Source organism: Panicum hallii, chromosome 5 (assembly GCF_002211085.1).
Source record: "Panicum hallii strain FIL2 chromosome 5, PHallii_v3.1, whole genome shotgun sequence".
NCBI lineage: Eukaryota > Viridiplantae > Streptophyta > Magnoliopsida > Poales > Poaceae > Panicum > Panicum hallii.
In genome coordinates, this window is record NC_038046.1 from 9,121,005 (window position 1) to 9,138,795 (window position 17,791).

The 17,791-nt window shown below is 52.6% G+C and overlaps 4 protein-coding genes across 7 annotated transcripts; 2 read left to right on the forward strand and 2 right to left on the reverse strand.

The window, feature by feature from the left end:
- Positions 1–3,076: 3,076 nt before the first annotated feature.
- LOC112892377 (CBL-interacting protein kinase 30-like) lies at positions 3,077–4,593 on the forward strand. Its single transcript, XM_025959557.1, has 2 exons — positions 3,077–3,643; positions 3,739–4,593. Exons 1-2 carry the CDS (start codon positions 3,077–3,079, stop codon positions 4,591–4,593), a joined length of 1,422 nt encoding a protein of 473 aa, XP_025815342.1.
- Positions 4,594–6,099: 1,506 nt separating this feature from the next.
- LOC112892378 (protein DOG1-like 3) lies at positions 6,100–7,765 on the reverse strand. The gene has a single exon (XM_025959558.1). It carries the CDS (start codon positions 6,916–6,918, stop codon positions 6,100–6,102), a length of 819 nt encoding a protein of 272 aa, XP_025815343.1. The 5' UTR covers positions 6,919–7,765.
- A 3,305-nt stretch (positions 7,766–11,070) lies between these two features.
- LOC112895012 (tubby-like F-box protein 9) lies at positions 11,071–14,264 on the forward strand. Of its 2 annotated transcripts, none has more exons than XM_025962871.1 (4): positions 11,071–11,589; positions 12,146–12,233; positions 12,697–12,820; positions 13,402–14,264. In XM_025962871.1, exons 1-4 carry the CDS (start codon positions 11,254–11,256, stop codon positions 13,952–13,954), a joined length of 1,101 nt encoding a protein of 366 aa, XP_025818656.1. In that variant the 5' UTR covers positions 11,071–11,253; the 3' UTR covers positions 13,955–14,264. The 2 variants fall into 2 exon arrangements, with proteins under 2 accessions (XP_025818656.1, XP_025818657.1); XM_025962872.1 differs by having other exon boundaries at positions 11,074–11,589; positions 12,700–12,820.
- Positions 14,265–14,459: 195 nt separating this feature from the next.
- On the reverse strand, positions 14,460–17,107 carry LOC112895013 (translation initiation factor IF-2-like). 3 transcript variants are annotated; one of them, XM_025962875.1, is made up of 3 exons: positions 16,450–17,107; positions 14,884–15,678; positions 14,460–14,775 (listed from the first exon to the last, which is right to left on the reverse strand). In XM_025962875.1, the coding sequence occupies exons 2-3, from the start codon at positions 15,592–15,594 to the stop codon at positions 14,704–14,706; spliced, it is 783 nt and encodes a 260-aa protein (XP_025818660.1). In that variant the 5' UTR covers positions 15,595–15,678; positions 16,450–17,107; the 3' UTR covers positions 14,460–14,703. The 3 variants fall into 3 exon arrangements, with proteins under 3 accessions (XP_025818660.1, XP_025818659.1, XP_025818658.1); XM_025962874.1 differs by having other exon boundaries at positions 14,641–15,678; positions 16,507–17,107; XM_025962873.1 differs by having other exon boundaries at positions 14,641–15,678.
- Between the last annotated feature and the right edge of the window lie 684 nt (positions 17,108–17,791).

Here is a 17,791-nt window from a genome sequence, read left to right on the forward strand (position 1 = left end):
TTTATGGGACTTCGGTGCTGTGTGATATCAGTTAACTCATGGGGTTTTCATCACATAAGAAAAGTAAGACTCAACTGAAGGTTGAGCCTTGAGTGTCTTGCATTTTACCCTTCGTTTTACTCTCGTTGCAATAGCCTACGTACATTCATCCATCCATTCATTCATTCATCTCATACTTCAATCTTTGCATCACGTTGCATTGCATTGCACCAGAGCGTGGAGCCAAGAGTGCTCGCGCTAAAGACGGAGCCCTCTTGAGCTAAAAGCCGAAGGCATCTGCAAAACAAAAGGTAAAATCCTCTCGAGCGAAATGTCGAAGGTTGTCGCAGAAACAAAGACGGAGCCCTCTCGAGCCAAGAGCCGAAGTCATCCGCAGAACCAAAAATGAAACCTTCTCGAGCGAAAGGCCGAAGGTATTCGTACAAATAAAAAATGAAACCCTCTCGAGCGAAATGCTGAAGGTTTTGTAGGTATTTTAACTATCAACTTCGGAATCGGAATGGTGAAATTCTATCCATAGCCTTCGCATTATTGTTGAAAAAGAAATAAATTATCAGCATCATGGGCCTTCGTCAGAAATTGACTTCATCAGTCATGCGCCTTCATCACAAATTGACTTCATCAGTCATTCGGCCTTCATTAGAAATTGACCTCTTTGGTCAGGGGCTTCACCAGAAATTAATCTCTTCGGCCAGGGGTTTCATCAGAAATTGACCTCTTCGGTCAAGGGTTTCATCAGAAATTGATCTTTTGTTCAAGGGATTCGTCAGAAATTAACCTTATTGGCCATGGGGCTTCGTCGGAAATTGACCTCTTCGGTGCAAGTGCCTGGCTTCGCATGTCCTGTGGAAGGGATGTGCGGCTTCAGCCCGCAAAAATATAGTGAGCCATAATGGCTTCCCGCCGTTCGGCTTCGGTGGAGGGCTTCGGGAATTAATACACTGGCTTTGATTTAGCTTTGGTGAATGGAGCCAAGCGTGGATGATTCACGTTGCATGTAGATGTGTTCGTTACCTATCGCTTCTAGCGTCTCTAGCTTGGATATTAATTTCTATGATGCTTCGTTCCTGGACGAAGGACATGATATGAAGGGTATATAGGATTCTTCGTTTGTTTAGCGAGCTTCGTACAGGAAAAGTTTAGTTGCTTGATAAATGGTGCATTTTCATGCGACTTCTCCGGCCTTCGGCACGAGGCATCGGCACCTACTTCAGCGACGACTACTCCTACACTCACCTTCGTCGACGCAGTTCGACTCGAGGGGCTGACGTCTACTTCGGCGACGACTACTTCGGCCTTCTTCACCCTCGTCGACATGGTTCGAATCGAGGGGTTCGCCATCTACTTCGGCGACTACTACTTCAGCATTCACCTTCGTCAGCAAGTTCAATTCGAGGGGCTCGCCGTCTACGCAGTTCGACTCGAGGGGCTGATGTCTACTTCGGCGACGACTACTTCGGCATTCACCCTCGTCACCTAGTTCGACTCGCGGAGCTCGTCGTCTACCTCTACCATCACTTCACCTTTGACCTCGCAATTCGGTTTGAGTGGCTCGCCGTCTACCTTAACATCATCTGCTTCGACTGCGAGTGAAGCACCTTTTACGGCCTCCGCCGCGAACCCCGGACAAGAGGGGCTATGGCGGGACTATGGTGGACTAGGACCTCCAAGCGAATAAGTCTTGCCCGGCGCTCACAAGCGGAGGCCCGAAGGCATCATTGACCAATGCAATGTCGTTTTCTGCTTCCTCTACTTCGACTACGCCGACTGCACTGCTTCCTCTGCTTCGACTACGTTGGCTACGCTAAAGATGGGTTTTCTACTTCGGCTACAATGAAGAGGAATTACCTGCTTCGACTTCGGCAGCACGGCGGGAGGAGGTGATGAAGCTCGATCAGCTCCGAAGATGTGAGTGCTTGGGAACCAAGGCTCCGAAGCCTATGGGATGAAGTCAAATGATGAAGTTTTCTGCCTTCGTCATCAACGAAGGCCCACTTCATCATAAGACCGAAGTCAACCACTAGCTGGTTTATTGTTGTCATGTATGTGTGGACCCGCGGGGCGTGCGTGCTCTTTTCTCCATTTGTTTTGTCCACTGGGTTCTCGGATGGAGTTTTTAGCGAGGCGTACGAGCGGATGGTCATAAGGGCATTCCTCACGGCCGGGGTCATAGATAGGTCTGAGCTACTTCCTGTATATTCAGCTACTGTGCTTTGTTGCACCAGCCAAACCGCAGTAGTTGACGGGATACTGTTAGGGGAATGGCCCAACGCATCGTAGTACATAGACCTCATGTAAAGATCCGAAGGTCTATTCATGAATATTGTACTTACCGGAGACTGGGGGCAAATTGTCATCTCCCTTTCCTCCTCTATCTTTCCTCCTCTATATTAATGGAAGAGGAAAGGACTTGCTTGAGCACTCCTCACCAGCTCATATGTTTTGTGCCTTCGAAACTCTCTCTCGACTGCTTGGCGGAGTTACATCTTACCATTATATAATAGTAATAAAGATTAAAAAATTATATGAAGTACACTTTGGGTCATGATTATATGATTGTATGATTTGATGCAACATCATATATAGTTCTAGATTTTATCACCCCGCACAACTGAATGTCTAGCCTCATAAACACCATAATTCTACAATTGACCAAAGTGGGCATAATCCTTTCATCAATTAACTACTAGTACTACCAACGAGTAACAGCCTTCCAAGATTAGAAAAACAGAATGAGAACGACTGCGTGTACTCTTCATTAAGAGATGGGACAGATTCTCATACGGGGGCTGTCGCTGGGTGAGAGACCTTTGCTCCCAGCCATTGCATCCGAAAGAGTTTCTCTCCTAAAGTTAGTGAAAAGAGGCTCCTCATCTTCTCCCCTCAACACCACTGGACAGTAATCGCCTAGCAGCTAGCACCTCCTAGCCTCAGATCTCACCGAACCGAACACATCAAACCCCAACCTCTCTTGCCAATGGTCACTCACCATCTCAACCGCCGCGCAGCAGGGTACTGTCTCGGTCCGGCTGGGCATTCACCCCCATGATCACCTGGAGAACATCCCTTGCTTCCCATGGCCATGGAGAAGAACCAAGACACCCAGCTGATCATGGGCCGGTACAGGCTCGGTCGCCTCCTCGGCTGCGGCAACTTTGCCAAGGTGTACAAGGCCCATAACGTGGCCACCGGCGAGGCCGTGGCCATCAAGGTGTTCGACAAGGACGCCGTGCACCAGTCCGGCATGTCGGGGAAGGTGAAGACCGAGGTGCACGTGATGCGGCGCGTGCACCACCCCAACGTCGTCCGCCTCCACGAGGTGATGGCCACGCGGTCCAGGATCTACTTCGTCATGGAGTACGCCGGCGGCGGCGAGCTCTTCGAGCGCCTCGCCCAGAGCACGCGGCTCCCGGAGCCCGTGGCGCGCCGGTACTTCCAGCAGCTGATCACGGCCGTCGAGTTCTGCCACAGCCGCGGCGTGTACCACCGCGACCTCAAGCCCGAGAACCTGCTCCTGGACGCGCGCGGCGACCTCAAGGTCTCCGACTTTGGGCTCAGCGCGCTCCAGGACGCCGGCGCCCGCCTGCGCGGCGACGGCCTGCTGCACACCGCGTGCGGCACGCCGGCGTACGTCGCCCCCGAGGTGAAGAAGATCTGACCATACGACATGTGTGTTGTGCGATTGTGTCTCTTCGACGCACTAGGCTGACGAGAAAGTGTAACGTGTTCTTTAATCAGGTGCTCCTGAAGTGCGGCTACGACGGCGCGAAGGCGGACATCTGGTCGTGCGGCGTGATCCTCTTCGTGCTCCTGGCCGGCTACCTCCCGTTCAACGACACCAGCCTGCCGTTGCTGTACCGGAAGATCACGCAGAGCAACTACAAGTGCCCGCCCTGGTTCTCCATCGACGCGCGCAAGCTCCTCGCCAGGATGCTCGACCCCAAGCCCAGGACCAGGATGACCATCTCCAAGCTCACGGCCCATCCCTGGTTCCAGAAAGGGCCCTGCCCTCTCACCGACCGGCCTCTCATCGCGCGAGAGACCCCCGTGCTCCTCGGCAAGGAAGCCTGCAGGTGCCACCACCACCGCGACGACGACGAGGAGGAGGACGCCCGGCAGCGGAAGCGGTCCAAGGTGACCGCGTCGTCGCCGGCCGTCGCCGTGATGAGGCCGTCGAGCATGAACGCCTTCGACATCATCTCGCGGTCGAGCGGGCTGGACCTGTCCAAGATGTTCGACGAGGAGCACCGGCCGGAGGAGGCGCGGTTCGCGTCCAGGGAGAGCACGGCGGCGATCGTGTCGAGGCTGGAGGAGATCGCCGAGGCGCGGAACCTCAGCGTCAGGGTGGGGGAGAAGGGCAGGGTCGAGATGGAGGGCGGCCGGAGGGGCGCGCTCGCCATCGAGGCGGAGATCTTCGAGGTGGCGCCGTCGGTGCACGTGGTGGAGATGAGGAAGACCGGCGGCGACCCGCTCGAGTTCCGGGACTTCTACCGGCAGGACCTGAAGCCGTCGATAGGCGACATCGTGTGGTCGTGGCAGGGCGGTGACTCGCCGCCGCCGGCTTCCGTAGCGCGGAGACGGGCCACCATGTAGCGTTCCTTCCTTCCTGGCTTGCCGATGTTGTTGTTGCTGCTACCGTAATCTATCAGGACGGGCTGTCGGCCCACTGGGCTTTACGATCGGGCAGGATCTCGGCGCGTTGTGACCCTAGTGTCTACCATCACATCAGACGGAGCAGCCACCCGTGTCCTCCATCAAAGTTTATTTGCTGACAAACTCAGCCGGAGAAAGACTAGTGCGCTCGCACCCATGGACTAGAAAATCTCGTTTCTAGTGTGGGGGAAAAAAGGCCGCGGACCGTAAAGGCAAATGCACGTCTCAAGGAAGACATCAAGAATATTGGAGTTCTTGCTAAGATTCCATTAAGAAGTTAGGTTGTAATTTTTCACCTAAAATCTACTCCCGGGCCCGCAAGAGTTTCCTAACACAAAATAAATAACCCCCTTTGAACCACTTATAATCCCATAAAAATTCATGTCTGGAGAACTGGATTATTGAACTGAACTCGCGTAACTCGCCTCGTCTGTCTTACTGGCACCACTCGACGACCATTTCCTCCCCTGCTCCGACTCCCACTGCTGCCAGTAAATCAGCCGGAGCACAAGCAGAGGCGACTAGGTGAGTCACCGGGCACGATCCACGCGGCGCGCATGCAGGCACGCGGTAGAGAGAGCTGCCGGCTGCCCCGGCACTCTCGGCTGTCGCCCATGCGCCCGCCAGCCGCGCCGTGCGCGGCCAAACGGCATGGCGCTGGCCCGCAGCGGCCGACGGACCATGCGGGCCTCTGCTCCAGTGTCTGCCTCGTACGCCACGCTCAGCGAAAGCGACCGGGGACTGAAGGCGACGCGAGAGAGACGAGCCGAGAGCCCGCCGCCCCCCTAGCTCGTCCGCGCCGGCTGCTCAGTGCTCACGTCCCGGCGCCGCTGGCCGACCCCGTCCCCGTCCGTCCACCTCATGTCCGGTCGGTACATGGAACTCGGACACAAGAAATGGAAAGGTGAGCGCCGGTGCGGCGCCCGAAAGGCCAACGCCGCCCACTCGCTATTGCGAAGCCGGGCCACAGCTAGACTGCCATTGATGGGCAGCATGCAACCCAGGCGGCCATTAACAAAGATAAAAACAAGGAGAAGACGAGACGTCCACGGCTTCCTCCCAAGGTTTTTGCAGGAAGAAAGGAATCACGCCGTGTATATAAGAGTGTGGTTCACCAAAGGCCTAGAGAACAGTAAAGACAAAACGAAGAACAAACTGGTGGAGAGAACTGAAGAGAGTGCACACATGCAAGCACAATACCACACACATAGGAAAGTGGTTACAGCGGTTATAGGTTCTTAGAACACACATGCATGCAAGAGCTCTGTACAGATTAATGGAGGAGGATAATATGTGCTAGGGTGATCGGTCTATAAAAGGGCAGGCGGTACTAGAGGGTGGTTGTTTCAGGACACACACACGGGGATGTTGCCAGAAGGAAGCAAGGGTGAGAGGAACGGCGAGCCTGTCATGGGGTCCGGCGGGCGGCGGCGGCGCTGGTGGCCGTCACGGCGCGCGGCCGTTGAGCCGCTGCTGGGTGCCAGCGCCTTCCGTGCGGCGGCTCCAGTCGCGGACGGAGAGGTGCAGCTGCTTGGCCGCCGCCAGCATCTCCACAGCCTGCCGCGGCGTCAGGATCTCCGTGGCCATCGCCCGCGCCGTCTCCATCCGCAGCTCGTCGGCCTCCGCCACCAGCTGCGCCAGCCCGGCCCTGTAGCTGCTCAGCGCCGCGTCCACCTCGGCGTCCACGCCCCCCGGCCCGACCGCGCCGTCGCAGCCGCCGGCCGCCAGCTGCACCGCCGTCGCCGCGGCGCGCTGCCGCACGATGGGGAAGAGCGGGCTGTCCGCGACGTCCTCGTGCAGGGTGGCGAGGCGACCCGAGAGGGCGTGCTCCTGGTGCAGCGTCCGGCGGTGGAGGTCGTTGATGAGCACCAGCTGGCCGGGCGTGATCCCCATCCTCCCTCTGGGAAGGGGCCCGCGGCCGTTGACGAACTCCTGGACCTGCACCTCTAGGCCCTCCCCGGAGAGGTTGTAGAGCAGGCGGATGGTGAGCGAGGGGCGGCACCCCCCGAGCCAGAGCACGGACCTCTCGAAGGCGGTGCACCAGGGCGGGGCGACGAAGGCGGTGCCGTCGCCCGGCGACAGCGCGCGCCGGCCAGCGACGTAGTCCTGGTACCCGAGCATGCACCGCGCCACCACGGCCCGCAGCTCGGCGTCGGTGGCCCTGCCCGCGGCGGCATTGGCCGACGCGGCCACCAGCTCGGCGAGGCCCGCCTCCTGGCCGGCGATCCACTGCCGGTAGCACGCGACGCTCCGCTCCATGTCCATCCCCCGTCGAGGTGCCGCCTTCCAGCAGCACCGGTCCGTGACGCTGGACCGACTGATGAGATGACGAGACGAGAGCGAGTAAGCACCTGGGCCCTCCGTGTTCGAACTATATGTACATGCCTTCCTGTTCTGACCTTTCCCTCGTTTCGGTTCTCGGCTGGCCCTGTGGGCTTGTTTGATCCTTCAATCCGGTTCGTCAGATCTTGCTCGTCTGTATGGGAGAGCGGATGCGCGCGCGCGCGCACGCATGCGAGTGGGGACTTGGAGCCTATCCGACGTGGATCCCTATCTGATGACGGGTGCTTGGGCCATGCGGCTCTGATGTGGATCTCAATCTGATGACGGCGACGAAGCCTTTTCGGAAGCAAGAGGACAGGGGAGATGACACTGATCGTGGAAGGGCGCGCTACCCGCCTGCTAGATAGGGCCTTTCTTTCCCGTGGGCGGCGAAGGGAACCGGATATCGGAGGCCGGAGCGCGGAGGACGTGGGGGGATGGCGGCGGTGCATGCCGGAGAGCTCCCGCGACTTCCAGGTTCCGACCCCGTGCAGGTACGGCCGTTTCGTGTGTGCGTCCCACCTGGCTCTGGCGTGGACAGCGACGCGCGCGTGGCTCCCGGCTTGGATTTTGTCTACCGGTCTCCATTTCCGCTCGGTGTTCCACTTGATCTGGCATGGTTTTCCATAGATGGCATGTGTTTTACTGTTTAGTCGTTTGTGCCCGCCAGAATAGTGCACATGCCGTAACAGGCAGTCGTCGGATAATGTCATGGCTTTCCGCATGCATGGAGCTGTAGGATAAGATATTCCTTTTCCATTTGGAAACCGATCTACTACTGGAATGGCCACTGTGTTTTGGGATTTAAAATGTCTTAACTTTGTAAGCTATGATTATACTTTGCTAAAGTTTATTTTAAAAACTTCTTCTAATCCTAATACGTCCTGCACCAACACAAGGAGTAGTACGTATTTTTGTGGCTTGATTGTTTGTGCTGCGCGGGTGCACTCTTGGTTGTATTAACGTTGAAGAGTTTACTATTGCGTGTAGGCTACGAGTTAAGACTATAAAGATAGATCCTTGCAGCCAGTGTCAGCGGTCCGCTGTATTATTAATCTTGCTCTGAAGTAGGAGAGCATCCGCCCTAAATAAATGGATGGAGGGAGTTATACGGACGGATCCCCTCTGCAGTAACTGTAGAGGCACTGTCTATTCGTCAAAATATAACTTTGGCCATGTAAGGAAATTATATGAGTGCTAGTCATCTTCATAGTTTCTCATGCGTATCAGCCCTAAACTACATAACCACTGCCGTTGCCATTGTGCCCGAGCAGCATCCAATAAATGGAACATCCTTGCACAACCGTAGCGATCAAAAAATTATAATAAATTGCCATAGTAACACACAGTACATTTCTCATGAACCGTTTCGTTTCTGTGTTTTAAATTTGGAGAGTACTGGGAAGTCCCTCGGAAGGTCAGAGTATGTCACAAAATCAACCATCTATGGAAGAGGGCTCATGTTGGCACTTCTCCATTTTCTGTATATATGCTTCTCCACTTTTCCGCCTTTTCACATGATTCTATATTCTGTCGCAAATTAAAATCAACCATTTATAGGAGTGATAAAAAGATAACGTCTCTCCCAATAGTTTTCTAGGAGCGGCCAACACTTTTAGTTTTTATCATTATTCTCTCGTGTAGCCGATAATTTTTTTAGTATACTCCCAACAGTTTTTCAAGTAAACTGCATTGTTACCCACAATTTTATCAAGTCACTAACGGTATAATTCCTAACAAACTCGTTACGCTCTGTTATGGTGTGTAGTTACCTAAACTGCTAAATATATTAGAAACATTGGTCACTTAATTTTTTTTAAAAAAGAAAAAGTTCCGACCTCTGCGACGTATAGCCTGATTCTTACATCATTCTCAGCATAAGCACGGAGGATACATAAATTAAAGAGAAACGTTGATCACTTAAAGAAAGAGATTGTTGCAAAATCTTACTAAGTCTCCTAGTATAAAGGGTTATAGAAGTCCAGCTTAACAAAATTAAAACAACTTACTTCTTAAAATGGAGGGGGCATGTTCGATACGTTACCCATCGTGTATACTTTGTACGTCCGTACTAAATTATTTACACGGATTTTAACTCAATTTGTAGTTCAATTTCTTTTAGAAAATCAGTAAAACCAAAGCAAAGAACATGTGGTGGTGCGAGAACAAGATTAGCGACTCCAGGCTCTTATGCCTTAAGACTTGAAGCATCGGTTAAAGCATTGTCTCAGCACTCAGGTACAGAATCTCTCAGCATGCCATTTCATCGTAGGACGCAATTCCGGCATGTCGAGCTTGATCAATCGACAGAACTTGGTCCACGGCTCTTACACGGCGGTTCGAGCTCCTTCCGCTCCGAAGGCCTCGGCCGGAACAGCACGCCAAGATGGCGAGATCAATGTAAAAAAAAAAGAGGCTGGGCGCAGAAGCTCTCAGCCTCTCACAATATCTTCTCTGCGTGATGGCACGCCGCCCTAGCGGCCCAAGCTTCGAGTGCCGAGCATACCGCACCCCCGTGCGCCGTGGCGGCCTCGCGCGCGGGCAGCGCGTCGACTAGGCACTGGCCACCGCGCGTGTCCGCGCGCGTAGAGGGCAGAGCACCCTGCCCCCGGTCCAGCGCGCCCCTTTCTCCGGCGGCGACACGCCGGCACCGCGCCTGCCGTCGTGCCGAGACCCCGGGACGACCGCCTTCCGCGTTCTTCCAAAGGTCTCCCACGCCGTGCGTGCCCCGAGGAGCGTGGCGCCCGTTTTGGGCGCTTCTCCTCATCGCGATTGGCCCCCGCGCGTGGACCGGACCGCGCCAGGCGCGTCTCCTCCCGCGCACCAAGGCTGTGCGCCACCGCGGTTCCACGGGCCACGGCCGCAACGTTCTCTGATCTGGCGGAGCGCGAGGCCGGATCAGGATTCGGGAGCTGGCCACATTGGCTAGGGGGGGAGAGCTGTCGCCTGCGGAGCTGCTAGTGGCCAACCTTTGGTGCGGCGCGACGGCTGCTCTGACTAGGAGTATTTGGGAGCGTCTTGAGCACGGAGTCCGGAGCTCTCGGTGGTGCGCACCGATTGGATGGGGTCTTCTTTTCCTCTGGAGCGTCGTGGAGCTCTGCCTCAGAAATTTATGGGTTCCAAAAGGAAGTTTTGTCTCTGTCTTGCTGAAGTCGGCAAACTCCCGTTCAGGGAAGACCTCTAGCGACGCACCGCTGCATCGCTTCCATGCGCGTTGTCGAGGTATGCTTGGGCCTTGAACCCTTGATGGATGGAGATGTCACGGAGATAACTGTGTGATGCTTCGGATCCCTGAGCCGAGACCATTCGTATTTCTTATGGGCACCAGCATAACAGTATCTGAAGAAGATGGCATCAGAATCCTAATCACATCTTGAGCAATATCGCACGCGAAGAGAAAAGCAATACATGAAGGAAATTCTCAAAGCCCAGTTGCAATAGGGCGCGTTCCTGGCTGCTTTGGTCGTGGGCCGAGGCCCAATATTTTTCCGGCTTCCCGGTTTCCGCGTACGGCCCAAGCAGTGTGTCAGGAAAGGATATTTTGTTCCAGTGGAACACAGAAATAAGAAGTGATATTTGTATCACACTTTTGGCAGGAAGTACGCAAAGTTCTTAATAAAAACGTGGCGCTAAGAGTAACTATAAAAAATATACCTTAGCCCAAACAAGATAAGCACATCACAAGCTCGACCTTTATTACTTTAGAAAAAAGCTCGACCTTTGGCTGCCTGTACATCAATCTACCTAACAAGCTGTCAATTGCAAAAGCTATCTTTTTGGGGGCAAATCTTGAATGAACAATATAAGTGTGCCGCTGCACTAGCCTCACGCCTTACAAGCATTTGCATTAAAACAAATAAAGTTCCTACCTAGCTCCCGTAGCTTCAGTCAGCTTGCATGTCAAAAGATGTCATTGTTCAGCGTAGCCACGCGCTGCGAAGGAGTGAGCACGAGCGCCCTGTGGTACGGCTGGCTGGCTGGTGCGGGACATGCAGCCACAGAAAATGCATCCAGGAGTATTTTTCATGGATTGATCCACAGCCGTGGCTCAAACGGAAAGGGCAGATGTGGCTTCGCTCAAACGGCACCGAGTACTATCTCGCAAATTCTAAACGAAAAAGTATTCGTGCGGCGCAACGGAATCTCGGATTTCAGTCCATTTGTTTCCGCTATCCACCGCCGAATCGTGGATTCCGTATTTCCCCCTCTCTTCTCTAGTGTGCCCCGCACCCTCCGGCTCCATTCTTTCCCATCTCCCGTGCCCGCCGCCGGCTCGCGATGCCCCCGTGGCGCCGCGCCTCCGCCGCCGACGCACCTTCCTCGGAGGAGCCCGCGCGGCCGCTCGCCGGAGGCAACGCGAGGGTCTCACCGGAGCTCTCCGCTGAGCGTGATGTGGAGGGGCAGGAGGGGGAGGAGTGGCGGTGGTCGGCGCTGGTCCCCGAGCTGCTCGCCGACATCCTGCGGCGCGTGGACGCCGGCGCCGAGAGGTGGCCCGGGCGGCGCGACTTCGTGGTCTGCGCCTGCGTCTGCCGCCGGTGGCGCGAGGCGGCGCTCGCCCTGGTGCGGCCGCCGCGCCTGTGCGGGGGGATCACCTTCCTCGCCTCGCTCAAGCAGGTGAGGGCTACTGCGCCGAACCCTGACGGTATGCCGACGTCATTGCTTTTGTTGCGGCTTCAACGTCAGGCAGTCAGCCAGCACTTGTTTCGCCTTTTTAAAGAATCCAATCCAAAAAGGCCGGTGGAGCATGCGATTCTGGTGCCGCACCTGTTCCTTTAAGGACAAAAAATGTGAGGCATCGGTAGTGCTCTAACGTCGAAATATCTTTTAAAGGATGCCGATTCCACTCCCTTTCAATTACTTTGACGCATCTCCGCATGATTAAAGTGCTCGCGGTCCTTTTCTTTTTATCGAGTAGCTTGCGACCACATGTTAGACACATTTTCTTTGTATGGATAGAAAACTTGACCGCTTCTTGTTAACCTTATTCTGTTTCTGAACTGTTGTTACTTGCAGTACATTAGTCAACTAGGGTAGAAAGGATGATGTTGTTGGTTGTTAAACTCAGTTTAGGTAACTAGTGCTGCTTTGCTACTGTCCTGAGGAGAATGCACTTATATTTTGATTCTTATTATGTTCTTGTTACTTGGTGGATGCATCCGATTTTGCACAGCCTGGACCTAGGGATGCACCAATACAATGTTTCATCAAGAGGAACAAGAAAAAATCAACTTTTCACCTCTATCTCAGCTTAACACAAGGTATGTTGGTTTCCTGTCATATTGGGCGGTACTCATTATGATGTAGCTTTTCATTTTGACTTGGGATCTGGAGAATTATCACATATATTACAAAGAGGACCGCAATGCACCTAGCTCATGGTCTATTTCTATCAATGATGTGTGTCATCGATATGTTTTGAACTTCAAATGGTTCTGTTAATCCTCTTTGAAAATTAAGGAATTTATCACTGTTTTGCTCTTCTGATAAGAATGCACTGAGCCAATGAGGAGTGTCAGATGCTTAGCTGTTAAAAAAAATCAACAATATGCAATGTTGCAATGAATTCAACCTACATGTTTTAGTTCTTAGCCCTTTCCTCTTTTGATATCACTAGTAGCTGAATTGCTACAGGCATCATAGTAATGTATCTATACAACTTTTTCTAAACAAATAGATGCATATAGCTTTGTGATACTGTGTTCTCACCAATATATGGTTTAGCAGCATTAACAGGTCAAGGGAAGTTTCTGTTGGCAGCTCGTAGGAACAGGTGTGGGTTGCGAATGGAATATATTATCTCTATTCGCGATGATCTCTCTCATGGAAGCTATGTCGGAAAGCTAAAGTGAGTCCTAAATCTAATTATACAATAACTTCTAATTCTGATTTTTTTTTTCGCAATTGCATTTTACTGGGCGTTTCTGTTTCCTTTATGCCAAAAAGAACACCTTAAGTTAAGGTCATCTCAATTCAATCTACTACAGCTGTTGATGTAGAATCGTAGATGTTAGCTATCACAGCATTGCTGAAACATTTCAAGAAATGGCTTTCAACTTTGTATATTTATATCTATTAATATACTCATGGTTATACCACCTTGTTTCTTTTTCATCAGACAAGATGTATATGTCCTTGTATACATGTTTTCTTTAGTTGTGAAAATGGTCACAAACCATGCATCTGCATCGGAAAGTGCTTCTAATTGCTTGCAGTTACAACTTTATCCGCTACCTATAATTCTTTCAGCAGGATATCATGTAAGATGCACCTTTTGATGTGCTTTACACAATATTGTTCAAATGGCCCGAGATGTAGTATTATTTTGACCTATAATTTGAACTGCGTATTAGAAACTACCTTCATCCGCTAAGGTGAAAACAGGTCAAACACCCTAGTGTTATATTGATCGAGTAACTGCACTTGTAGGTCTGACTTCACGAGAACAAAGTTCACCATTTATGATCAGCAGCCCCAATATGATGGTGCTAAGTTGCCAACCAGCAGATGCAGACGCTGGCTTGCAAGCAAACAAATAAACCCACTTGTTTCCACTGGCATTGTTGACACCGGGGTAGTGGCCTACGAATACAATCTTCTCAAATCAAGAGGACCAAGACGAATACATTGTAGTGTCCAGTGCCCTGCCGATGATGGTACCGCGATAGATCCAGAAGAGGCTAATCAACCCAGCACCCCTTTGGTTTTGTACAATAAGCTTCCACGATGGCATGAGCATTTGCAGTGCTGGTGTTTGAACTTTCATGGCCGGGTTCTGGTTGCCTCTGTGAAGAACTTCCAGCTTATTGCTCCTGCAGGCACCGGAGAGCCATGGGGTCTTCAGGATGACGAGACGGTGATACTTCAGTTTGGAAAAATTGAGGATGATGTTTTTACGATGGACTATAGGCAGCCTCTGTCCGCATTCCAGGCATTTGCAATCTGCCTCACCAGTTTTGGCTCAAAGTTAGCTTGTGAATAGGTGTCTATGTATTTTAGCGTCCTTCTGAATTTTACATGTAGCCATCAACAGAGCTAGAATATCTGCTGATTCTAGGGAAATGCCCTTTCATCAGTTCATGTTCTCCCCATCACCCCATCAGTTTGCTGTAGGTCTGTAACAGACATGTTCCTCTATACTGACGATAGTGTCCAACAATGAGGTTTAATTAGATCAGATCAGATGGCAGCTTTTGAGAGTGTCCCTTTGTGTATGTAGATGTCTAGAATGGTATTCTCAGTTCTAATCGATTCTGCACTTTGCAGTCCATCCACGAGTTGAAACTAGTCAACTTCTGTAGTTAACCTGAATGGACCAGCTCACAAATTTTATTTCCCGGTTTTCTAACTAGTTAACTTCTGTAATTAGGCTCAATAGACCGAGCGCAGCTCACAAATTATAGTTTTTCAGGTTTCCTAACGCATTCCCGGTTCAACTAATCGACCTTTTATGGTTTTACGTATGGTACCCAAAACTAGAGCCAAAGTGCATCAGTTCGCAACGTAACGCGAACAGGCAATCTCAGGTCATTTCGAATTCAAGTTATGAAACAAAATGGGCACTGAACTCCTGACAATTTCAAAAGGTAAATACTACTAGGAGGAAGCTAGCAATCCATGATGTCGAGTGGCGAACTCGGGATATTCAACAATGTGATGATCATCGAGGTGAAGATGCTTGAAGCATGTTGCCCCCTGTTACCCTTTACCAAGGGGGTTGAAGCTCTACGATCAGGGTACCTCCATTTCTACGCTTTGAGAGTTGTCGACTTGATCAGAAGCGCCATCGCTTTCAGAGCTTGCCTGCATTCAAAAAAAAGAAGAAAAAGAAAACACCGAATCATTCAGGCATTCAGCAATCAGGCAAGCTCCAGCCTCCAAGGGGACAGGACCCCGGTAAAATGTGCTTACCGGCGGCGGCGCGGTCAGGCTTGCGCTCCATCCGAGCAGCCGGCCGACGGCGTCGGCGAACGCGCGGTGCGCCAGCCTCCTCTTGGTCCGGGCCACGGACCCGGCGTGCTGCACGAGAGCGGCGCAGCCCGCGAACCTCTTGCCCAGCCTCGCGCCGCTCCCCTCGCACACCAGGCACAGGAACTGCCCATTCTCCCGCTCCGCCTCGTACAACCCCCTCAGCGCCGCGTCGCCGCCCAGCAGTTCGCCGAAGAACCGAGCCGCATTGCCTTCGTCGTCCTCCTCCTCCTCGTCTTCGATCTGCGCTTCGAAGAACGCGCGGCAGGACCTCACGGCGGTGGCCTGCGGGTGCAACGGGACCGCCGCCGCCACTTCGACCGCGGGCTGGGGCGCGGGTACGGCGGGCGGGCCCCAACTCCAGGAGTCGGCTTCCGCCGGGTGCGGAGGTGGCGGCGGGTCGCACGGCCACGGTATGTCGGGCTGCGGGCTGGCGGATCCGGTGGCGGCCGGACGGGGCGGCGGGGCGCCGAGAGGTTCCCACCGCGCGAGCTCGTCGGCGAGACGCTCCTGCCGCTTGCGCTCCTTGCGCTTGCGGCGCTCCTCGCGCTTGAACGCCGTGGATTTGGCTGGCCGGAGGGTTTGCTGGCGGTGGCTGCTAGGGTTTGGGGCGGGGGAGAGGATGGGGACGTCTCGCTCGGTGTCGGACTCCATAGCCGTGGCGGCGCGGCGCCGCGCTGGAGGGCTTCGGATCGGGCCCCGTCTTTCCTCGTCAGGCCCCGGCGGTGTGACTTGTGCCTGCGATGAGCACAGGAGTCAGGAGCAGGAGCGATGAGCACAGGAGCCGTCTGATCGCGGCGCGCATCACCAAGGATGAAATTTATCTCGGATCGTGCAATGTGTCCACTTGGCATCGGACGCCCCGATTATGTCCTCTATCGATCATTTTTTTAGAGAAAAATGCTTAAAATTACTTGAATTTGTGATTTGCTTGTGATCCTTTATGAGCTGATCTTTGTGTATACATTGATGTAGGTGTGGTGGATCTTTGTATGAATTATGATATTGATACGTGTGTCTTGTGAAATGAAAATCATACATTTACAATAAAAATATAATTGATTAGTAAATACAGTGTGTCCCCTTGAGATCCGGTGCAAGTACTTAGGTCAATCTATCTATTCTATACTATAAAAGTTAAAACAATTAAAACCATTTCTCACCAAAATTAAATCAACTACAAAATTTCCATATATTTATATTACCTGTATCTCACAAAATTAATGCTGCAAAAAAAGTATACATATATTATAGGTAATGACATAGAAATAATAAAAAGAATTTTTTATTTTTTATGATATTTTTTAGTAGTAGTTCTATGTAATTCAATCAATTTTAAATAATTTAACTTTAAATACGTGCTTGTGGCACATACATCTCCATTAGTGTCTTGTAAAAATTCTAACAGTACCGTACTAAGAACATCTTCAAGAGACTAGGTATAATTCTAGCTAAATATAGAGATTAAGAAGGATAAGAAAGACTTCCAAAGAGATAGGGTAAACCAACCCACTCTTCAAATTTTCTGACTATCTATATTAAAAAACTCCAAGTTATCCTAACCACCTCACTTCCTCAGCCTCTTCCATCCATCGCCGCTGCCCATCCTCTTCCTCTGCCTCATGTCCATCCTCCCAGCGCCCCCTTCCTTCCTCTGATCTCTCCCCCTCCTCCAAATCCCAAGCAGCCCTGTGGCGCCTCCACCTTCCTGCCCCCTTCCTTCCTCTGCTCTCTCTCCCTCCTCCAAATCACGAGCAGTCCCTTGGCGCCTCCACCTTCCTCTCCCTTCCAGCAGGCTCCTCCGGTCCAGCTCCAAGCGTCTTCACCACCTCCTCTGCTACTCTTGCCCGAGTGCTACCACCAGCAGCCTCTCCAGCAGCCACACCACCCTGCCTCTCTCGGCTGGTGCCAGGGCGGCGCGCGGCGGGCTAGGCCCCTATGGCCAGGCGGGCAGTAGGCGCGGCCGGCCACAGGCGGCGGGAGCGCGTGGCCACCCAGGCCAGCGAGCAGGGCGTCCGCACGACGCAACTCCTGCAGCAACAGGCCGGCGACCCAAGCGTGGCCGGCGCGACGGTGACCCAAGCGCGGCCAGCTCGACGGCCACCACGCACGGGAAGGCGAGAGCGCGAGGGTGGGAGGGTGGGAAATCGAGGCCCGAGGGTGCGGGAGGGCGAAACGGCGAGTTGGCGCGGCTCGGTAAGTTTGCCAAGTGAGGGGAAGCGATGGCGAGGTGGATAGCGACGCGAATGAGATGGCTAGTCTGTTGGGTGCCGATTTCTTTTTTTCTTTTTTTACCTATCCAACCAGGTTTGGCTAACCTCCTGCGGATGCTCTAATAACGTGGTTTTCGTTACCCGAGCTCCGCTAGCTCTCGTATAGATATGATATATCTTATTTATCATATTTGACACTCTATATATACTTAGTGTCCATTTGGCTCACTCAGCTCGTCATGCTGGATAATGCATAAGGCTAGCCTTGTAAGGGATTGAGAGAGAACTCGGCTTTGCTTTGACGAGGTAAGGAAAAGCTTGAAATCACGAGGACCACAGGCGGCGTGCGAGCCAAGGAAGCAATCCGAACAAACCCTATGTTTTGGGCTCAAGTTATGGCTCAAGCGCATGTCATCAGACAATAGCGCTTATGTGCCAGTACAAACGTTTAAAAATGCGCAATAACAGATGCACAATGGAGCATGTCAATGTGATGTCTATCTCGTCGTCCCAAGCTCCAGGTCTCGGTCCTTTTACGGGCTCAGAGATTGACAGACAACTCGCGAGCAGAGACCACCCACTACTCACAGACCCCCTCTGGTATTGCCGCTATTTTCAGGTGTCGACTCTTGAGCATG

Coding starts and splice junctions, on each gene's coding strand:
- LOC112892377 (XM_025959557.1), top strand. CDS start 3,077: ATGGCCATGGAGAAGAACCAAGACACCCAGCTGATCATGGGCCGGTAC. Junction 3,644..3,738: donor CGGCGTACGTCGCCCCCGAG/GTGAAGAAGATC, acceptor TTCTTTAATCAG/GTGCTCCTGAAGTGCGGCTA.
- LOC112895013 (XM_025962874.1), bottom strand. CDS start 15,594: ATGGAGTCCGACACCGAGCGAGACGTCCCCATCCTCTCCCCCGCCCCA.
- LOC112892378 (XM_025959558.1), bottom strand. CDS start 6,918: ATGGACATGGAGCGGAGCGTCGCGTGCTACCGGCAGTGGATCGCCGGC.
- LOC112895012 (XM_025962871.1), top strand. CDS start 11,254: ATGCCCCCGTGGCGCCGCGCCTCCGCCGCCGACGCACCTTCCTCGGAG. Junction 11,590..12,145: donor TCCTCGCCTCGCTCAAGCAG/GTGAGGGCTACT, acceptor GATTTTGCACAG/CCTGGACCTAGGGATGCACC. Junction 12,821..13,401: donor AGCTATGTCGGAAAGCTAAA/GTGAGTCCTAAA, acceptor CTGCACTTGTAG/GTCTGACTTCACGAGAACAA.